The sequence below is a fragment of the Pongo abelii genome, chromosome 21 (genome assembly GCF_028885655.2).
Source record: "Pongo abelii isolate AG06213 chromosome 21, NHGRI_mPonAbe1-v2.0_pri, whole genome shotgun sequence".
In the NCBI taxonomy this organism is placed as follows: Eukaryota; Metazoa; Chordata; class Mammalia; order Primates; family Hominidae; genus Pongo; species Pongo abelii.
In genome coordinates, this window is record NC_072006.2 from 37,591,613 (window position 1) to 37,613,830 (window position 22,218).

Sequence of the window (22,218 nt, forward strand, 5' to 3'; positions counted from 1 at the left end):
GTGCGCCTATAGTCCCAGCTTCTCAGGAGGCTGAGGCAGGAGAATCGTTTGAACCCAGGAGGTGGAAGTTGCAGTGAGCTGAGACCATGCCATTGCACTGCAGCCTGGCAACAGAGCAAGACTCTGTCTCAAAAAAAAAAAAAGAAAAAGAAAGAAAGAAACTGGGCTTGCTCTTCAAACCCAGAGTTGGCCAGGCAGTAGCTCACACCTGTAGTCCCAGCACTTGGGGAGGCTGAGGCAGTCAGATCGCTTGAGCCTAGGAGTTTGAGCGCAGCCTGGGCAACATGGCAAAACCCTGTCTCTACCAAAAATACGAAAAACTAGCTGGGCATGGTGATGTGCATCTGTAGTCCTAGGTACTTGGGAGGGTGAGGTGGGAGGCTTGCTTGAGCCCAGAAGATTGAGGCTGTAGTCAGCCTGGATAACAGAGCAAGACCCGTTTCAAACAAACCAATCAACCCAGAGTCAGTGTTATGTGAATGGAAAAATGAATGCCAGGGCAGGACAGGCTCATTTACCAGGAGGGAAGAGGTGCCATAGCCCAGGAGACAGGCCCAGCTCAGAGGTCACGTCCTCTGAGGTGACCTTCCCAGATGCTCAGTCTGGATCCATCACACCCATCACCTCCGCAGTCCCCTACGCCTCACTCCCCTGTGATTGTCTGTGTAGGGTCTGTGTCCCCAACCAGGCTGAGAGCACTCTGAGGGCAGGGACCTGGTCTGACTCTTCTCTGTGTCCCCAGAATCCAGCAGAGATCTCATACGCTATGTGCTCAGCAAATGAACATTTGTCAACTTTGAAGCCAGAGAAACTGCCAGATCCCCTGCTCACCCAGCCATCCCAGATCTGGGTCCCCCTCCTTTCCCACAGGAACATGCTATAAATGGACAGCATACCATCTGATGCCAGAATCAGGGCTTGCATTTCACAAACCAAGTGGCCTGTCCCAGAGTGGGGGTGGGGTCCTGGGGGCCCCGGAGTGTGGCCATAAATAGCCCAACTCTGAGGCCTCCTCCCCTCTCTGATTTCTGCCTGAGTCACCCGACAAGGCAGGGTGGGGCTACCAAAGCCTGTGGCTTAGAGAGCTGAGGGCACGACCACAGCTCCGTGGCCAGCATTCTCGAGATCCCAAAGATAGGCCCGGCCACTGCCCCCACCCTCCCCAGCCAAGCCCCTGGCCTGGGAGCCTGATAAGCAGTGACACATGGGCCCTTCCTCCTCAGGGAAGCTGAGGCACCTATAAACAGAGGCCCCAATTTCCAGGGACCTCCAGCTCTGCCAAGGAGGGAAGCCAGGATCTGGCTCTTGCCCCAAAGAGCCAGGAATAGATTCCACTGGAAACACATGGAAGAGAAACAGGGCAGGATCACTCACCAGGCCCAGTATAAGTGGACTGGGGGTCACATATGCGTTGCTGAGAGAAGGGAACACATCTGTTTGGGCAACAGGATCTCCAGTACTTATCCCAGTAAATGTCTGTGACTGAATGTCCTGGCTAAAGGGAAGCCTGTCCTCTAAGCTCAAGCTGTTCCTTGTCTGTTCAGTGGGTGGTCATTTACTTACCCCTGCTTGAAATTAGATGATAAAGCCATTTGTTTACTAGCCCATGGCCTTTCTCCCCTAACCAGAATGTCAGTTCCCTGAGAGCAGGGGCTACCCTGTTTTCCAGTTCACTAGGGTATCCTCACCATCAAGAATAGTACCTGACGGCCGGGCGCAGTGGCTCACATCTGTATTCCCAACACTTTGGGAGGCCAAGGCGAGCGGATCACCTGAGGTCAGGAGTTGGAGACCAGCCTGACCAACATGGTGAAACTCTGTCTCTACTAAAAATACAAAATTAGCTGGGTGTGGTTGTGCATGCCTGTAATCCCAGCTACTTGGGAGGCTGAGGCAGGAGAGTGGCTTGAACGAGGGAGGCAGAGGTTGTAGTGAGCCAAGCAAGATTGTACCATTGCACTCCAGCCTGGGCAACAAGAGTGAAACGCCATCTCAAAAAAAAAAAAAAGAAAGAAAGAAAAAAAGAAAATAGTACCTGACATATACCAGGTAAGCAGTAAAAGAAATCTGGGCCAGGCACAGTGGCTCACACCTGTAGTTCCAGGACTTTGGAAGCCTTAGGTGGGAGGATTGCTTGAGCCCAGGAGTTTGAAATCAGCCTGGGTGACATAGGGAGACCCTGTCTTGAAAAAATTGAAAAAAAAAATTTCGAGACAGGGACTCACTCTCGCCCAGGCTGGAGTGCAGTGGTATGATCACAGCTCACTGCAGTCTTGACCTCCTAGGCTTAAGCGATCCTCCCACCTCAGCCTTCCCAGTAGCTGGGATCAGAGGCTTATGTTATTATGCCTGGCTAATTTTTTTATTTTTTGTAGAGATGGGGTTTTGTCATGTTGCCCAGGCTAGTCTCAAACTCCTGGGCTCAAGCAATCCACCCACCTCAACTCCAGTGTGCTGGGATTACAGGTATGAGCCACCGTGCCTGGCCTACAAAAAAATTTTTAAAAACTAGGCCGGGCACAGTGGCTCATGCCTGTAATCCCAGCACTTTGGGGGGCCGACGCGGGCAGATCACGAGGTCAGGAGATTAAGACCATCCTGGCTAACACAGTGAAACCCTGTCTCTACTAAAAATACAAAAAATTAGCCAGAAGTGGTGGCACGTGCCTGTAGTCCCAGCCACTCGGGAGGCTGAGGCAGGAGAATCACTTGAACCCAGGAGGCAGAGGTTGCAGTGAGCCGAGATCACGCCACTGCAGTCCAGCCTGGTGACAGAGCGAAACTCCATCTCAAAAAAAAAAAATTAGCCGGGCATGGTACAGCACACCTGTAGCCCCATCTACTCAGGAGGCTGAGATGGGAGGATCACTTGAGCCAGGGAGGTCAAGGCTGCTATGATCATGTGACTACACTCCGTCCTGGGTGACAGAACAAGACCCTGTATCTATAAATAAGTACATAAGTAAATAAAAGAAAAAAATGTGTTAGATGAATGAACACTGAAAGGCCTGGGGCTTCTCAGTGTGGAGCAAAAACATTGAAAGTGGGTCCGGGGCCGGGCATGGTGGCTCACGCCTATAATTCCAGCACTGTGGGAGGCCGAGGCAGGGGGATCTTTTGAGCCCAGGAGTTCAAGACCAGCCTGGACAACATAGCGAAACCCCATCTCTACTAAATATACAAAAAATTAGCCAGGTGTGGTAGTGTGCAGCTATAGTCCTACCTACTAGGGAGGCTGAGATGGGAGGATTACTTGAGCCCGGAAGGCAGAGGTTGCAGTGAGCCATGATTGTGCCACAGCACTCCAGCCTGGGCCACAGAGTGAGAACCTGTCTAAAAAAAAAGGAAAGAAAGAAAGTGGGCCCTGGAGTGAGGCAGGCTTGTAATAACGTCCTTGCTCTGTGACCTTGGACAAGTGACTTGACCTCTGCGAGCCTCTGTTTCCTTATTTTAAAAATGGAAGGGCCGGGCACAGTGGCTCCTGCCTATAATCCCAGTGCTTTGCGAGGTCAAGGCAGGCAGATCACCTGAGGTCAGAAGTTCGAGACCAGCCTGGCCAACATGGTGAAACCCTATCTCTACTAAAAATACAAAAAAAAATTAGCCAGGCATGCCTATAATCCCAGCTACTTGGGAGGCTGAGGCAGGAGAATCTCTTGAATCAGGAAGGCAGAGGTTGCAATGAGCCAAGATCGCACCATGGCACTCCAGCCTGGGTGACAGAGCAAGACTCCATCTCAATCAATCAATCAATCAATAAAATATTAAAAAAACAATAAAGGTAAAAATAGAAGTAAAATATATCTACTTTAAAGGGTATTAAAAGATTCAGCTGGGCCAAGCACGGTGACTCATGCCTGTAATCCCAGCACTTTGGGAGGCCGAGGTGGGCAGATCACCTGAGGGCAGGAGTTTAAGACCAGCCTGGCCAACATGGTGAAACCCTGTCTCTACGAAAAATACAAAAAAATTAGCCAGGTGTGGTGGCACACGCCTGTAATCCCAGCTACTCGGGAGGCTGAGGCAGGAGAATTGCTTGAACTCAGGAGGTGGAGGTTGCAGTGAGCCAAGATCGCCCCACTGCACTCCAGCCAGGGTGACAGACATCTCAAACAAACAAAAAAAACAAGATTCGTCTGGGCTCAGTGGCTCACACCTGTGAGCACTTTGGGAGTCCAAGGCAGGGAGATCACTTGAGCCCAGGAGTTCAAGAGCAGCCTGGCCAACATGGCAAAACTCCGTCTCTACCAAAAATACACAAAATTAGCCAGGTGTGGTGGTGCACACCTGTAATCCCAGCTACTCAGGAGGCTGAGGTGGGAGGATCACTTGAGCCCAGGAGGTTGAGGCTAAAGTGAGCTGTGATTGTGCCACTGCACTCTAGCCTGGGTGACAGAGAGAAACCCTGTCTCAAAAAAAAGAAAAAAAAAAGCCAATTTAAAAACAAATAAATAAGTGAAAGATTCAGTACCTGTAAAGCACCTTCTCCTGCCTGGCATAGAACAGGGCTGTCTGGAGACAGCAGTGTGGTTATGATTTCTGCTGTTGTTCCTAGTGTGACAGTATAAGGGGATAGGCATGTAATGTGGTGACAGACAGACAAGGATTTGAATCCAGGCCCCGTACTATCACTTGCATGAGGCAAGGTCTCTCTGAGCCTCAGTTCCTTTGCCTATATAATGGGCACTGATATGTCAGCCCTCAACTTTAACTTGAGGATTCAAGTTCCGGCTGCCCACCCATCCACCCAGGATGGTGTGAAGAGGACTTGGGATTCCACAGGCCCTGGAAGGGATGACCTTTAAGGTCTTGCTGGTCTAGCAAGGCTGAACTATAAATAGTTCCCAGACTCTGGCAGGCCCTGTAACAGGGATGACCAGCAGAGCCCAGGGGTTGCCACATTTTGGGGGATAAAATCTCACCTTACCACACCCTTGAGTAGTACAGGGGTTACAACCTATACAAGATCCCAAAAGCATGTGACCCTTTTGACCTAACAGCAACCCTTCCAGGAACCACCCTTCAGATGAGTGCTCACAGGTGCACAGAAGGCTTATAGCACTATAAGGCTAGGGACAACTTGAATATTCATGAGTAGGGGCTGCTAAAAACAAGATGTGAACTCCCTGACTGGCAGACACTCACTACTCAGTCTTGTTCATAGCTATATCCCTGGTGCCTGCATCTAGTCCTGGCACAGAGCAGGGGCTCAGTAAATATGTGTTACATGAATGAACAAATCCATGGGATTTTTTTTTTTTAATCTGTAGACATGGGGTCTTGCTATGTTGTCCAAACTGGAGTGCAGTGGCTATTCACAGGTGCATCATAGTGCACTCCGGCCTCGAATTCCTAGCCTCAAACAATCCTCCAACCTCAGCCTCAGGAGTAAATAGGACTACAGATGTGTAGTCCTCCAGCCCAATAATGGGACATCACATAACCATTAAAAAGAATGAGGGGCCAGGCACAGTGGCTCACACGTGTAATCCCAGCACTTTGGGAGGCCGATGGTGGGCAGATCACCTGAGCTCAGTAGTTCAAGACCAGCCTGGGCAACATGGCAAAATCCCATCTCCACAAAAAGCACAAAAATTTAGCTGGGTGTGGTGGTGTACACCTGTAGTCCCCAGCTACTCAGGAGGCTGAGATGGGAGGATCGCTTGAATCCAGGAGGTCGAGGCTGCAGTGAGCAATGATTGTGCCACTGCACTCCAACCTGGGCAACAGAGTGAGACACTGTCTCAAAAAAATTTTTAAATAAAAAATATTAAAAAGATAAAAAGGAATGAGACTTACATGTTCTCAACTTATTACGTAATAAAAGCAAATATGGAAACTTTCTGGAAGAAAATGTGTGAAAGTATCAACACTGGTTATCTCCATAAGATGATCCCTTTACACTCTCTTGTTGTTGGTAATTTTTTTTTAAGAGACAGTGTCTTGCTCTGTTGCCCAGATTAGAGTACAGTGGCATAATCATAGTTTGGGTACAGCCTTGAACTCCTGGGCTCAAGCAATCCTCCTACCCAGCCTCCTGAGTAGCTGGGATTACAGGTGCACAACACTATGCCCAGCTAATTTTTAAAAAAAATTTTGGCCAGGCGCAGTGGCTCACGCCTGTAATTCCAACAATCTGGGAGGCCGAGGCAGGTGGATTGCCCGAGGTCAGGATTTCGAAACCAGCCTGACCAAGACGGTGAAACCCTGTCCCTACTAAAAATACAAAAATTAGCCAGGTGTGGTGGCAGGCGCCTGTAATCCCAGCTACTTGGGAGGCTGAGGCAGGAAAACTGCTTGAACCTGGGAGACAAAGGTTGCAGTGAGCCAAGATCGTGCCCCTGCACTCCAACCTGGGCAACAAAACAAGACTCGGTCTCAAAAAAAACAAAAATTTTTTGTAGGCCAGGCACAGTGGCTTATGCCTGTAATCCCAGCACTTTGGGAGGCCTTAGGCAGATCACCTGAGGTCAGGAGTTTGAGACCAGCCTGGCCAACATGATGAAACCCCACCTATACTATATACAGAAATTAGCCAGGCATGGTGGCACATGCCTGTGATTCCAGCTACTTGGGAAGGTGAGGTAGGAAAATCGCTTGAACCCAGGAGGTGGAGGTTTCAGTGAGCCAAGATAGTCCACTGCACTCCAGCCTGGGTAACAGAGTGAGACTCCACCTAAAAAAAAAAAAAAAAAAAATTGGGCCAGGCATAGTGGCTCATGCCTGTAATCCTAGCACTTTGGGAGGCCAAGGTGGGTGGATTATCTGAGATCAGGAGTGGCAAAACACCGTCTCTACTAAAAATACAAAAATTAGCCAGACATGTTGGCGTGCGCCTGTAATCCCAGCTACTTGGGAGGCTGAGGCAGGAGAATTGCTTGAACCCAGGAGACAGAGGTTGCAGTGAGCCAAGATCACACCATCACACTCCAGCCTGGCCAACAAGAGAGAAACTCTATCTCAAAAAAACAAAAACAAAACAAAAAAAATGTAGAGATGAGGTCTTGCCATGTTTCCTAGGCTAGTCTCAAACTCCTGGTCTCAAGGGATCCTCCCACCTCAGCCTCTCAAAGTGCTGGAATTATAGGCATGAGCCACTTTTTTTTTTTTTTTTTTTTGAGACAGGGTCTCACTCTGTCACCCAAGTTGGAGTGCAATGGCACAATGTCAGCTCACTCCATCCTCCACATCCCAGGCTCAAATGATCCCTCAGCCTCAGCATCCCAAGTAGCTGGGACTACAGGAATGTGCCACCATGCCTGGCTAATTTTTGTATTTTTTTTTTTTTTGGAGAGATAGGGTTTCGCTATGTTGCTCAGGCTAAGCTGGATATTTTTGAATGAGTATGTATTACTTTTTAAATTTTCTAAAAAATCTAGTTTATTTTTCAAAAATATACCACCACATACCAAGCCATACAAGGCAGGGTTCAGAGATAATGCTCACATCAACTCGGAAGCCTAGATTCAGGGTTCCAGAATCTTAGTAATGGGAGAAAGCAGTACTTATTGAGCGCCCACTATATACTAGGGCCAAGCTCAACTCTCTCAAACACACATTCACCTAATTTCACCAATTTGATAAGATGAATTAATATCCTTATTTATGTTTATTTTTATTACTTTTTTACTTTTTTGAGACGGAGTCTCACTCTGTCGCCCAGGCTGGAGTGCCATGGTGTGATCTCAGCTCACCGCAACCTCCACCTCCTGGGCTCAAGCGATTCTCCTGCCTCAGCCTCCTGAGTAGCTGGGACTACAGGCACGCGCTAAATTTTGTATTTTTAGTAGAGATGGGGTTTCACCATGTTGACCAGGCTGGTCTTGAACTCCTGACCTCAGGTGATCCACCCGCCTCAGCCTCCCAAAGTGCTGGGATTACAGGTGTGAGACACCGTGACCAGCCATAGTATCTTTATTTAATGGGTGAGTAAACTGAGTCTCAGAGAGGTGACATAACCTGTAGTGCAGATAAGTATTTAAGAAAATGAGTTTTCGCCGGGTGCAGTGGCTCACACCTGTAATCCCAGCACTTTGGAAGGTCGAGGAGGGCAGATCACCTGAGGTCAGGAATTTGAGACCAGCCTGGCTAACATGGTGAGACCTCGTCTCTACTAAAAATACAAAAATTAGCCAGGTGTGGTGGCACACACCTGTAATCCCAGCTACTTTAGAGACTGAGGCAGAAGAATCACTTGAACTGGGGAGGCGGAGATTGCAGTGAGCCAAGATCGCGCCACTGTACTCCAGCCTGGGCAAAAGAGCGAGACTCTGTCTCACAAAAAAAAAAAAAAGAATATGGGTTTTCAGCCAGGCACACTGGCTCACACCTGTAATCACAGCACTTCAGGAGGCTGAGGCAGGAGAATCACTTGAGTCCAGGAGTTTGAGACCAACTTGGACAATATAGTGAGGCCCTGTCTCTACAAAAAATCAAAACAATAATAGCTGGGTATGGTGGTGCACACGTGTAGTCCCAGCTACTGAAGAGGCTGTGGTGGGAGGATCACTTGAGCCCAGGAAGTCGAGGCTACAGTGAGCCATGATCATGCCACTGCATTCCAGCCTGCATGACAGAGTGAGACCCTGTCTCTTACAAAATTTTTGTTTTTGATTAAAATGTATATATATGAGTTTTGGCATGTGAAAGACCTGAGCTCATATTCCATCTCTGGCACACTGTGACCTTGGGCAAGTAATGTCACCTCTCTGAGCTTCAGTGTTCTCATCTATACAATGAATAATGTACCTAATTCACAGGGGTGACATTGAGGATTCAATGAAATAACATAGGGAAGGGCCGGGCACAGTGGCTCACACCTGTAATCCCAGCACTTTGGGAGGCCGAGGCGGGTGGATCACCTGAGGTCAGGAGTTCAAGACCCGCCTGGCCAACATGGTGAAACCCCATCTGTACTAAAAATACAAAAAATTAGCCAGGTGTGGTGGCACGCGCCTGTAGTCCCAGCTACTCGGGAGGCTGAAGTAGGAGAATCGCTTGAACCAGGGAGGTGGAGGTTGCAGTGAGCCGAGATCGGGCCACTGTACTCCAGCCTGGGCAACGGAGCGAGACTCCATCTCAAAGAAAAAAACAAGCATAGGGAAGGGACTTAGCATAGTAGGTGCTCATGGTGTTGAGCACAGTGTGGATGCTCAATAAGCAGCAGATGCTACCATCCTGATTATTATCACTATTATTTCCTCTACCACCAGCAGCAGCCAGGGTCACACAGCTCATCAGGGCCAGAACCTGCCTCCAGAGGCCCACAAGGCATTTTAATCAAGGTCCGGGGAACAGGCCAGGGCTGGATTAAGCTAAGTTTTGTTTGTGGGGAGTCACATGGTCCAAAGCTATGTGTGTGCGCAGCCAAGTAAACTTTTCCTTGAGAACAATGGTCAGAACAACAGGTCTTTGCGGCCGTGGGAGAACTGAACAGGAGCTCCATTCATGCCCTCTTCCTGGGACAGGGGTCCCTCCAGCATCTCTGGGGCACAGCATGACTCAGCTAAGTTGAAATAGGGTGGCCCCAAATTAGCTACATCCATGAATGACATCCCGCTTTTGACAGTGGTGATGCATCAAACCAGATCAAAGGCAGGACACCTGGCAGTGGCCATCTTCCTGGGAAGAGCCAGTAGGGAGCTGGCCTTAGAGTTCTGAGGACTCAGAACAGAAAAGCTCAAGAGTCAGTCAAGCTCAGCATGATTCTCAAGTCCCATCTTAAACATTTAGGAAAGTCAACAGCAATTGAAAAGGTGAAAGGTAAAGTCGAAAGGGTCCAAGATATACCCCGCTGATCAGTCTCCAAACACTCACCAAGATCTAATGTATGTTGGGCTCAGTGCCAGACCTGGGGGCTCAGAGACAAGCTACACGTGGTTCCTGCCCTCAAACAGCTTCCAATTTACTAAAGAAAACAATAACAGGATTAGGCGCAGTGGCTCATGTCTATAACCCCAGCACTTTAGGAGGACTGCTAGAGCCCAGGAGTTCAAGACCAGCCTGGGCAACACAGGGAGACCCTGTTTCTATTAATTTTTTTTAATTAGGCAGGTGTAGTAGCACATGCCGTCGTCCCAGCTATTTGAGAGGCTGAGATAGGAGGATCACTTGAGCCCAGGAGTTGAGGCTGCAGTGAGCTGCGATCACACCACTGTGCTATAGGCTGGGCAACAGAGTGAGATCCTAAATAAATAAATAAAAGCCTGATCTCTATGAGGGCTATACCTTCCTTACTTTATATAAAGCACTAAAATTCACTTTATTAATTTTTTTGGTTTTTTTTGAGATAGAGACTCACTCTGTCACCCAAGCTGGAATGCAGTTGTGCAATCTTGGCTCACTGCAACCTCCACCTCCTGGGTTCAAGTGATTCTCCTGTCTCAGCCTCCTGAGTAGCTGGGATTACAGGTGCCTGCCACCACGCCCAGCTAATTTTTATATTTTTAGTAGAGATGGGGTTTCACCATTTTGGCCAGGCTGGTCTCGAACTCCCAACCTCAGGTGATTCACCCGCCTCAGCCTCCCAAAGTGCTGGGATTACAGGCATGAGCCACCTTGCCTGGCCTTAGTATTATTTTTTGGTTTTTGTGGGGTTTTTCTTTCTTTTTTTTTTTTTCTTGAGATAAGAGTTTTGCTCTTGTCACCCCAGGCTGGAGTGCAATGGTTCGATCTTGGCTCACTGCAACCTCCACCTCCCGGGTTAAAGCAATTCTCCTACCTCAGCCTCCCCAGTAGCTGGGATTACAGGCGCATGTCACCATGCTCAGCTAATTTTTGTATATTATTAGTAGAGACGGGGTTTCACCATATTGCCCAGGCTAGTCTCGAACTCCTGACCTCAGTTGATCTGCCTGCCTTGGCCTCCCAAAGTGCTAGGATTACAGGCATGAGTCACCGTGCCCGGCCAGCATTATTTTTAATGCATGACAGGCTCACTGTTGTCACAGTCCTGCCAGCCACACTGGAATGGGAGGAGGGAAGGGTGTTTTCCTTGAGGCTGTCCCTCCCTCTTCCCCCAGGCCTGGCCTCCAAGGGCCCAGGCTGGCCCTGGCTTGAGGTCTGCACACACAATGGGCCTCTCTAAGCAGCAGACAGACACATGTTGGCTGCCAGCTTGGGCCCAGACTGTGGTCACAAACACAACCCTCTAGCTGAGAACAGGATCAGGACATTTCTGCAAACCCCTGATCTAGTAGAAGAAATGTTCTAGGATGCAAGTTGGGGTTGCTGAGGCTCAGCTGAGCCCCCAACTTAGGCCAGGAAAGTAAGGCTCTAGCTGACACCTGGAGTTTGCTGGTAATGCTTGTTCTCCCAGGACATTCTCAGGGGATTCACTACCCACTGAGCTGGAAAAATATCCAGTTGCCTTGCCAAGTTCACATCCAAAAGACAGGCCATCCTTCTATGGCCCCTTGGAGGCATCCTCAGTAATGGGATGTGAGTAGGGAAATGCTGAACAATGTGGCCAGTGATTGGACTCCAGGGGAACCTAGGCCCAGAGAGGGTCCCAGGAACCCTGGCTGCTCCAGACTGGTGCAACTGCCAGGCCCGGACCTTCTCCACTCTCCAAAGTCTCAAGGACCAGCCACAGCCCAGCATCCTCCTATCCTTCAGACCTCTCTGATCAGTCTTGCCATTCAGAGATTCCTGACTCCAGTGCCTTCCACCACTCCTCCTCCCCTCTTTGTGCTATCTTGAGTGGAATGACCTCCTTCCATGAGATCTTGGGCCAGGAGAATAGGTCGAAAAAGACTTCAACTAAGGAAAAGCGGGGAAAAACATGAAGGCCACACTCTTCTTTCTCTTACCCAGGCCATAGGCAGGGTTCACCAAGGAATGATCTTGTCCTGTGAAACGTCTCAGAGAATATAAGAGCAGGGGCCCCTCAGTCCTGGGATGATACACATGTTACTTCTCTACTGCATCCGTAGTAGACATTGCTAATCAATTCCAGCTCCTTTCTGCTGAGCCCAGACAAAGCCTCCCAATCCTTCCAAATATGGAACTCACAGAACTACCAGTGGAGCTGACACTTACACTCTTTTTTTTTTTTCCTACAGAGATGAAATCTCACTGTGTTGCCCAAGCTGGTCTCGAACTCCTGGGCTCACGTGATCTGCCCACCTAAGCCTTCCAAAATGTTGGGATTACAGGCGTGAGCCACCACGCCTGCCTGAAGCTGCCACTCTAAATAAAATCTATTGATCACCTCTGATCTAGCCTAACTTCAATAGGAAAACTGAGGCCCCTAGAAGGCAAGGGTCTTACCCAAGGCCAAACAGAGATTTATTGCAGAGCAGACAGGATTTCAGGCACCAGCTTTTTTTTTTTTTTTTTGAGATGGAGTCTTGCTCTTGTCGCCCAGGCTGGAGTGCAGTGGCACAATCACGGCTCACTGCAACCTCCACCTCCCGTGTTCAAGCGATTTTCCTACCTCAGCCTCCTGAGTAGCTGGGATTACAGGCGTGCGCCACCACGGCTCAGCTAATTTTTGTACTTTTAGTAGAGACGGGGTTTCGCCATGTTGGCCAGGCTGGTCTCAAACTCCTGGCCTCAGGTGATCCACCCGCCTCAGCCTCCCAAAGTGCTGGGATTACAGGCGTGAGTCACCACCGCACCTAGCCACCGGCTTTTAAAGAGTTTCTGTAGGCCAGGCATGGTGGCTCATGTCTGTAATCCCAGCACTTTGGGAGGCCCAGGCGGGCAGATCACTGAGGCCGGGAGTTCGAGACCAGCCTGGCCAACATGGCAAAACCCTGTCTCTACTAAAAATACAAAAATTAACCGGGCCGTGGTGGTACACACCTCTAATCCCAGCTACAGGACTGAGGCAGGGAATCGCTTGAACCTGGGAGAAGGAGGTTGCAGTAAGCTGAGATTGCACTACTGCACTCCAGCCTGGGCAACAGAGTGAGACCCTGTCTCAAGAAAAAAACACAGTTTGTGTAGAGGAGATAGTGTTATGTTTTGTCTCCCCTACCACATGGTGAGCTCCTTCAGGAGAGGCCCTGGGTGTGGTTTAGCTTCTGACCCTAATATACACACCAGGGACACAGTAGGTGTCCATGAATGTTTCTTGGCTTAGTGAGGAGGAATGGATGACATGAGTTAGAGGAAAGGCTTGAGTATTCGCTCCTAAAGTGAGAAGATGCTTCAAGGTCACACATTTACAGATACTACCATCTCAAAATGACATACATGGGAACCCAGACAGATACATTCTTAATCTAAAGATGAGGAGGTGGGCCGGGCGCAGTGGCTCACGCCTGTAATCCCAGCACTTTGGGAGGCCAGGGCGGGCAGATCACGAGGTTAGGAGATCGAGACCATCCTGGCTAACATGGTGAAACCCTGTTTCTACTAAAAATACAAAAAATTAGCCGGGCATGGTGGCGGGCGCCTGTAGTCCCAGCTACTCGGGAGGCTGAGGCAGGAGAATGGCATGAACCCGGGAGGCGGAGCTTGCAGTGAGCCATGATCCCGCACTGCACTCCAACCTGGGTGACAGAGCGAGACTCTGTCTCAAAAAAATAAATAAATAAAAATAAAAAATAAAGATGAGGAGGTGAGGGGACCTCCGTGTGAATGTGGATTTGAATTGTGTCTATAGCAGAAATTTTACCATAGACTAAACTTTCAAACAACAGAAGCTAAAAGAGCTTTCAAGTCAACTAAAATATGACATTTCGATGAATGTCAGTGGTTTCAAACTGCATTGCTGACTATAAATATCAAAGTAATGAGGCATGTGGGGAAAGTCTCTTAAATCCATATCATTTATATGGCATTCTATTATTTAACTTTGCCATTAAAATATGATTGATACATTTAAGCTTTTAAGGATCAACACTCTAGAGTCAGCTTTTTTTAAGTATCAAAAAAATGCATCTAGACTGGGCACTGTGGCCTGCAATCCCAGCACTTTGGGAGACTTAGGTGGGAGGATCCCTTAAGCCCAGGAGTTGGAGACCAGCCCGGGCAACATGGTGAAACCCTGCCTCTACAAAAAATTGGCTAGGTGTGGTGGCTCACGCCTGTAATCCCAGCACTTTGGGAGGCCGAGGCAGGCAGATCACGAGGTCAAGAGTTTGAGACCAACCTGGCCAATATGGTGAAACCCTGTCTCTACTAAAAATACAAAAAAAAAAAATTAGCCAGGCGTGGTGGTGCACACCTGTAGTCCCAGCTACTCGGAAGGCTGAGGCAGAAGAATCACTTGAACCTAGAAGGTGGAGGTTGCAGTGAGCCAAGATTGCGCCACTGCACTCCAGCCTGGGTGACAGAGTGAGACTCCATCTCAAAAAAAAAAAAAAAAAAAAAAGGCCAGGTGCAGTGGCTCACACCTGTAATCCCAGCACTTTTGGAGGCCGAGGCAGGTGGATCACAAGCTCAGGAGTTTGAGACCAGCCTGGCCAATATGGTGAAACCTCATCTCTACTAAAAATAAAAAAATTAGCCAGGCATGGTGGTGGGTGCCTGTAATCCCAGCTACTCGGGAGGCGGAGGCAGAAGAATTGCTTGAACCCGGGAGACGGAGGTTGCAGTGAGCCGAGATCATGCCACTGTACTCCAGCCTGGGCAACAGAGTGAGACTCCATCTCAAAAAAAAAAAAAAAAATTAACCAGGCATGGTGGCATGCATCTGTAGTCCCAGCTATTCAGGAGGTTGAGGTGGGAGGACTGTTTGAGCCCTGGGGGGTGGAGGGTGCATTGAGCCAAGATCATACTACTGTACTCCAGCCTGGGTGACAGAGCAAGACCCTGTCTCAAAAAAAAAAAAAACAAAAAAAAAAAACAAGAAAAAAAATGCATCCATGGCATTTAAATAGATATACCTAAAATATAAAATAAAATTTTACATTTTATTTTATTTATTTAAATTTTATTTTATTTTATATCTGGGTCAACCAAGGACCCAGAACCTATTTGCTTCTGTGGCCTCTTGGACACTCCTTTAGGGAAACCAAGGCAACCCACCAGGATTTGGGCCTGGGACTCAACTCAGCAGCTTCTCTGGCCGTGTTATTCTCCATCAGCCCCCGCCACCTCCCTGTGCCTGTTCTGGGCCATAAGCCAGAGACACATTCCTCAGGCCCCCACGGGCTTCCAGAGCTGACAGAGTTTGAGGAAAGGGCTGAGCAAAGCAGAAACCTCTTGAGAGACATGGCACAAGACGGTCATGGGACAACCTCAGCAGGAGGCCTATAACAACTGATGGGGAAACTGAGGCCCACAGAGGGCAAGGCTCCCACCCAAGACCACACTGTGAGGGAACAGTGGAGAAAGCCATTCAACCAAGGTTCCCCCACAAAACTCCTCTCTGATCCTGGCTGGAAGGATTTGATGTCCTACTCTATAAAAGCCAAGGCTTCCGGGCGTGGTGGCTCATGCCTATAATCTCAGCACTTTGGGAGGCTGAGGTGGGTGGATCACCTAAGGCCAGGAGTTCAAGACTAGCCTGGCCAACATGGCAAAACCTTGTGTCTACAAAAATAAAATTAGCTGGGCATGGTGATGCACACCTGTAATCCCAGCTACTTGGGAGGCTGAGGCAGGAGGATCGCTTGAACCCAGGAGGCAGAGGTTGCAATGAACCAAGATCATGCTACTGTATTCCAGCCTGGACAACAGAACAAGATTCCATCTCAAAAAAAAAATAAAGTAAAATAAAAGCCAAGGCTTCTCCCAAAGGAGGATGGGTCTTAGGGTTTTAAGGCCCAGGCACTAAAAGAACCTGAAGTCAAGAGCTCTCCAGGCCCCACATGAAAGAATCTGAGCTGCCCCTTCCCCAGTCCGCACCCCTCTCTCTCTGTGTCACTCAGGAGCTGGCACACTCTGCCCTGTACCTTTTTGCCCTAGTCGCAACAACCCAGAAAGGCAGGAGCTACATCCCTGTTTTCCAGATGAGGAAACTAAGGCTCAGGGAAATGAAGTGTCTTGTCCAGGGCTACACAGCTAGTGACTGGAAGACAGAAAATGCAAATCAGGTCTGCTTGGCTCTATGCCAGCTCTCCCTCCACCACCCCACGCTGTCTTCAGGCAGATCCCCAAGTTCTGTTTCTGTTTTCAATCCTGCCCACCTCCCAGCCCCCAGTGCTAGGATGGGGCCTCTTGAGGCCTGGGGGAGGTAGGGAAGCAGTGGAACACCTCCACCCAGTCCCTCTGGACCCTGGAATGTCAGTGCTTACCCTCCAGCACCACCTCCTTGCCTGTCTTCTTGAGGGCCTGCACCGCCTCATCATGGGTAGCAGAGGACAAGTCTTCCCCATTCACAGACAGGATGGCATCCCCCACAAAAAGGGCCTCTGTCTGGTCAGCTGCCAATCCCTTGAAGATCTTGGAAATGAGAATAGGCATCTTGTTCTCCCGGCCGCCTGCACAGGTACAGAAGGAGGACAAGACTTAGGCAGATACTTCAACACTTGGGAGTCACATCAAGGCACAATTATTTCTGAAGGCTTCCCTTGGTGCCTAGCCCAGTGCTGGAAAAGGCAGTGGGAGAATAAAGGGAATCTGAGAAAAATCTTGGAAGTTTGGGACACTAGTAACACTAATAATAAATCATTTTCGATTAGGTCAGGTGGCTCATGCCTGCAATCCCAGCACCTTAGAAGGCTGAGGTAGGCAGATCACCTGAGGTCAGGAGTTCAGGATCAGCCTGGGCAACATGGCAAAACCCCGCCTCTACTAAAAATACAAAAATTAGCCAGGCATGGTGGCGGGCACCTGTGGTCTCAGCCACTAGGGAAGCTGAAGTAAGAGGATCACTTGAGCCCAGGAGGTCGAGGCTGCAGTGAGTTGAGATTGTGCCACTGCACTCCAGCTTGGGTGGCAGAAGGAGACCCTGTCTCAATAAATTAATTAATTAAATAAATCATTTTCAAAATTCATAATGCTATAGTTTGATCCCTGGATCTTTTGATTAAGTGCTTTGGGTGTTCACCAGTGTTTGTGCAACTTACAAAGTGCCTCAATCACTTTTTCTTAAATGTTTTCGATTTTCTCATGTAACCCATAAATATATATGCCTACTACGTACCCACAAAAATTAAAAATGAAAATAACCGGACAAAGTGGCTCACGCCTGTAATCCCAACACTTTGGGAGGCCAAGGCGGGCGGATCACTTGAGGCCAGTAGTTTGAGACCAGCCTGGCCAACATAGCGAAACCCTGCTTCTACTAAAAACACAAAAAAGGACCAGGTGCGGTGGCTTACACCTGTAATCCCAGCACTTTGGGAGGCCAAGGCTGCCGGGTGGATCACCTGAGGTCAGGAGTTCGAGACCAGCCTGGCCAACATAGTGAAACCCTGTCCCTACCAAAAATACAAAAAATTAGCTGGGCTTGGTAGTGGATGCCTGTAATCCCAGCTACTCGGGAGGCTGAGGCAGGAGAATCGCTTGAACCCGGGAGGCGCAGGTTGCAGTGAGCCGAGATCACGCCATTGCTCTCTAGCCTGGGCAACAAGAGCGAAACTCTGCTCAAAAAAGTAAATAAATACATAATAAAAAATAAACAAATAAAAAAATATGGCTGGGCGTGGTGGCTCATGCCTGTAATCCCAGCACTTTGGGAGGCCAAAACGGGCGGATCACCTGAGGTTAGGGGTTCAAGACCAGCCTGGCCAACATGGCGAAACCCCATCTCTTCTAAAAGTACAAATATTAGCCAGGTATGGGGGCGCATGCCTGTAATCCCAGCTACTCGGGAGGCTGAGTCAGGAGAATCGCTTGAACCGGGAGGCTGAGGTTGCAGTGAGCCAAGATCGCACCATTGCACTCCAGCCTGGGCAATAAGAGCGAAACTCCGTCTCAAAGAATAAATAAATAAATAAAAACACAAAAAATTAGCTGGGCTTGGTGGCACATGCCTGTAGTCCCAGCTACTCAGGAGGCTGAGGCAGCAGAATTGCTTGAACCTGGGAGGTGGAGGTTGCAGTGAGCCAAGATCACACCACTGTACTCCAGCATGGGCAACAGAACAAGACTCCATCTCAAAATAAAACAAAAATACAAAAATTAGCCAGGTGTGGTGGTGTGTGCCTATAATTCCAGCTACTCAGGAGGCTGAGGCACGAGAACTGCTTGAACCCAGGAGGTGGAAATAGCAGTGAGCCAAGATCGCACCACTGCACTCCACCCTGGGCAACAGAGCAAGACTGTCTCACACACACACACACAAAAAAAGGCAACAATGTGGGAACCCACTGATACCCCTCAAACCGGAATCAAGAGAGAAGTCGGCTATTCCTGTGGCCTCAAAAGACTGCTTTAGCAATCATAATGTTTTACAATCCACAGTCCAGGCTGGAAACCAAAGCCTTAGAGTCTAGAGATTCTAAAAACCTGCCTGAATGGCATCTTGGATACAAAAGAAGCTAATACATTTTACTAAACATCTTTATTACCAAACTCTTAAATGCCCTTTTAAAATAAGAAATAGTAATAAGAGTTCACCTTAGTTGCACTTACCAAATGCCAAGCACTGTGCCAAATGCTTTCAATGTTGTTTCATTGTGTCTTTACAATACCCCATCACATAGGTATGTTCAGTTTCCTATTAGGGAAACTGAAGTGTGGAGGGAAGCCCCTTGTCCAAGGTCACTCAACTAGTAAGTAGCAAAGCCAGTATTTGCACCTAGGCCTCCAGGCTCCAAAACCAACACTATTAACCCCACCACAGACGGCAAGTCAGGCCCTCAGATATCACACTCCTGGCTCATCCCCAGAATACTGAAGATGAAGAATTAGTGGCCCAGAGTGGGAGGTCATTGTTCCAAGGTCACACAAGCTGGTGGCGGAGCTGGGACTGGAACACCTCTCTTGAGGCCCACACAGGCCCGAACATTTGCTTATCTGCACAGAGTTTGAAGTCTAGGAGAGGCAGGGGTTTCTATTTATATCTGCCCTCCCCCACCTGAAACTAGGGGCTTCAGTTCAGTTTGAAGCTATGATCACTCATGGCTGCCTCAGACTAAGCTAGACTCTATAAGAGGGGTTACCATGGCAACAGGAGCCCAGATTTGGATCCAATGGAAATACCTGAAGTCTCCTAAAAGTACCCTCCCCTCCACCTAGAAGTATGGAGCTGGGGAGTAACTTTGTGTGACCTTGCAAAGTCCCTGCTCCTCTCTAAGTCTCAGTGTGTCCATCTGCAGAATGGAATTCTGTATGAATAAGTTCCTTCCTGCTCTGACACACTGAGTGTATAATTTTTGGATTCGTCTGTTGCCCTATCCCATGCTGGAGATTGGGGGTAAGACTGGTGCCCACACCCTCATTTTCCCATTTCTCCTTTTTAGCCCCTCTTGGTTGGCTGCCTGGGGATCTGCCCTTCTACAGGAAAGAATCAACTTCCCTGAGCACTCTCTGAGGGACAGTAGCAGATAATTAAGGTTCAAATCCCAGCGCTGACACTCACTATGTAATCGTGGGAAAATCACTTTAACTTTCTGAGTCTCAGTTTCTTCACCCGAAATATGGGGATTATACTCCCTACCTTTCACCACTTGTTGCCAGGATGAAGTGGATCATGAGACTAGTGTCCTGGGCACAGCATCTGGCACACAGTGGTGGCATTCACCACCATCCCCACCGCCTCAGCCAAGCCAAACGGTCTGGAGGCACTAGTCAACAGAACCAGTACCAGGGAGACCCCGGAGGGTACGGTAGGTATTCAAGGTGGAGACAAAGGCTGATACCCTTTCCCAAAGCACGCTGCTGGGGGCTGGGACCCTGAGAAACAGATGGGCAGGAATAGTGAACCCAGCAGCTGGGGGTGTGCAAGGATTTTAAGAACTATGTTTAATTGCTTTGGGAGTATCTCCTGGCCTCCATTTTTCCTCTCCGCTAACAGCAGTAATTAACTAGGCACCTACAGTGTGCTGGTGTGGTGAGCCCTGCTCTCAGAAACATCACAACTCTGTCATCCTCTTATACAGTTGAGGAAACAGATTCAGAGGCGGGACGGGACTTTTGCAACCTCACACAGCTGATCCTGGATTCAAACACAGTGGGGTTGCACCCTAACTGCACCCCACTAGCGGTCAGTCCTGGGGGCTGCAAGCTCTATCCTGTGCAAGGTGGAGATAGTCAGATCAGGAGACCCAAATCCAGCTGTCAGGGCTCCCCGCAGCCTTCCTGGGTCCTTAGATTCCTAGGTCCTTGCTGGCCTTCTGCCTGTGACCCCAGCCTGTGCCTGCACCCAGGCCTCCTATCCACCCCTGTGCTTCCCAGACTCCAGGCCTCCCCTCTACACCCACCTTGGTTGCTTTTCAGGGACTCCCTCCTCCCCGTCCCACTGGTGTCCCGGCTTCAACCCCCTTTCTCCACACTCTGCTTTCCGGGGGACCCCTCTTGTCCTTGATGTTCATGCTGGTTGCCCCTCAGACCCCCCCGCCTCCACACAGAACAGCCACCCACGTGTCCTTGGTGCTCCCACAATCTTCTCCACACCTGTGTCTTCCGTGCCCCCTAAGACCACCAACTACCGAAACCCCCTCCAACCTTGGTGTGCCCAGTGCCCTCCGTTACCTGTTTCCTCAGACCCCCTTTACCCCGAGACAGGAGGCCTCCAGCTCCATGTCCTGGGCGCGCTGCGAGCCCCCTGCGCCCTCGGCGGCCCCCAGACACCACGACCCCGCGCCCTCAGTGTCCCGCGCCCACCTTTGATGCTGATGCCCAGCCCACCGGCGTCGGCCTTGCGCACCGTCACGCGGCGCCGCTGGAGCAGTAGCGCCTCCGGCAGCTGCGGGGGCCCGGCGCCCGGCTCCGCGGCGCCGTTGAGCTGCGCGGGCTCCGGCTCCCGCGGAGCGCCGGGCTCGGGACCAGGGTCGCCGTCGGCGGGGCTCACGGTCAGCACGTCCTCCGCCAGACTCAGCAGCACCCGCTGCCATCGCTCGCCGCCGGCCCCCGAGCCCGCCCCGGCGCGCAGCTCCAGCAGCCCGGTGCGCGGGGCGCGCCTGCTGGACGCCATCTTCGCCTCCGAGACCCCGGGCCGCCGCGCTCGCCCTGTCCCGCCGTGCCCAGCCCGCTCCAACCAAGCGCCCAGGGCAGAGGGCAGCGGGGGCCCGGCTGGCCCAGCCTCCACCCTACCCCGGCCGCTGCGGGGGGAGCTCTGGGGGCGGGGCTACCTGGGGGTGTGGCCAGTGCTGGGGACGGGGCCTCGGGCAAATGCAGGAGGCCGGGGCGGGGCCCGGGAGCCAAGGGCCGCCGTGTGGGACTACCTAGGAGGGTGGGTCAGAAGGGCGGCGGGGCGGGCCACTAAGTAAGGCGAAAAGCCCGGGAGGCGTGGTGATGGGCGGGGCGTAAGGGGGCGGGACTTCGTGTCGGGGGCGGAACCCAGTGATCCCGCGCAGGGGGCTCGGCACTCGGAATGTCCATCGAGGGCCGGGACTGTAGCTCCCGGACGTGGGAGCGCATGAAAAAGAGACAGAACCACGTATCCTGGTGCGAAGCACTGGGCGTCGGGCTGGGCTGCATATGGCGGAAGGCTGGGCTGCGTATGGTAGAGCGTTGGACTCCAAGGCTTGAGTTTAAAAGGTAGACACCGGCTGGGCGTGGTGGCTCACGCCTGTAATCCCAACACTTTGGAGGCCTAGATGACAGCCCAGAAGCTCGAGGCTGCAGTAAGCCGCGATCGCGCCACTGCACTCCAGCCTGGGTGACAAAGTGAAACCCTGTGTCCAAAAAAAAAAAAAAAAGGTAGATGCTGAGCCGCGAGAGACCTTGCAGAGTTGCTAGTTGGGGAGCTGAGGAAGAAGTTAGTTTCCCATCGGGGGTCGAGGCTTTGGTCTGTGGGCGTGGCTTATCGCTGGCGTGGCTTCTAAAGGTGACAGGCCCCGCCCCCTGGAGGAGAGAGCTGCCGACACCGCTTAGGGCTTGGGGGAGGGTGTGGGCAGGATCCCCACTTCAAAACTGAAGGGAAGTTTAAGAGATTAATCCCTGGCTGTGTTCACAGTCGAGTATAGAAAAGCCTGAAGTCCCACACTTTGAGGCCTGGCAGAAAAAAACAGAACTCCTAGTGTGTGGGAAGAGGGTTGCAAGGTGGGGCTCTGGGTCTGGGCGACTGGAGACCTGGTTTCTAATCTTTGCTGCCTCTGTTAGCTCCAAGTCGACCTTGGTCCCCTCACGTCACTGCTTTAGGCCTCAATTTCCTCATCTGTAAAACGTGGATCATAATAATACCTACTTCACTGGGCTGGTGTGAGGATTAAA

At 50.4% G+C, this 22,218-nt stretch overlaps 1 protein-coding gene across 4 annotated transcripts in view; it reads right to left on the reverse strand.

Moving 5' to 3' along the window:
- The window catches only part of SNTA1 (syntrophin alpha 1), a 35,672-nt gene extending 14,394 nt beyond the window's left edge, over positions 1 to 21,278 (reverse strand). For 2 of the 4 annotated variants that reach the window (XM_054542147.2, XM_024238737.3), the window contains exons 1-2: positions 20,668 to 21,275; positions 16,191 to 16,376 (exon numbers count right to left, since the gene is read on the reverse strand). In XM_054542147.2, the coding sequence (XP_054398122.2) occupies positions 16,191 to 16,376; positions 20,668 to 20,977 (496 nt within the window). In that variant the 5' untranslated portion in view covers positions 20,978 to 21,275. Of the gene's footprint in view, positions 1 to 16,190; positions 16,377 to 20,667 lie in introns of all 4 variants that reach the window. The other 2 variants (XM_009233498.4, XM_054542148.2) reach the window with 2 other exon arrangements.
- Positions 21,279 to 22,218: the final 940 nt, after the last annotated feature.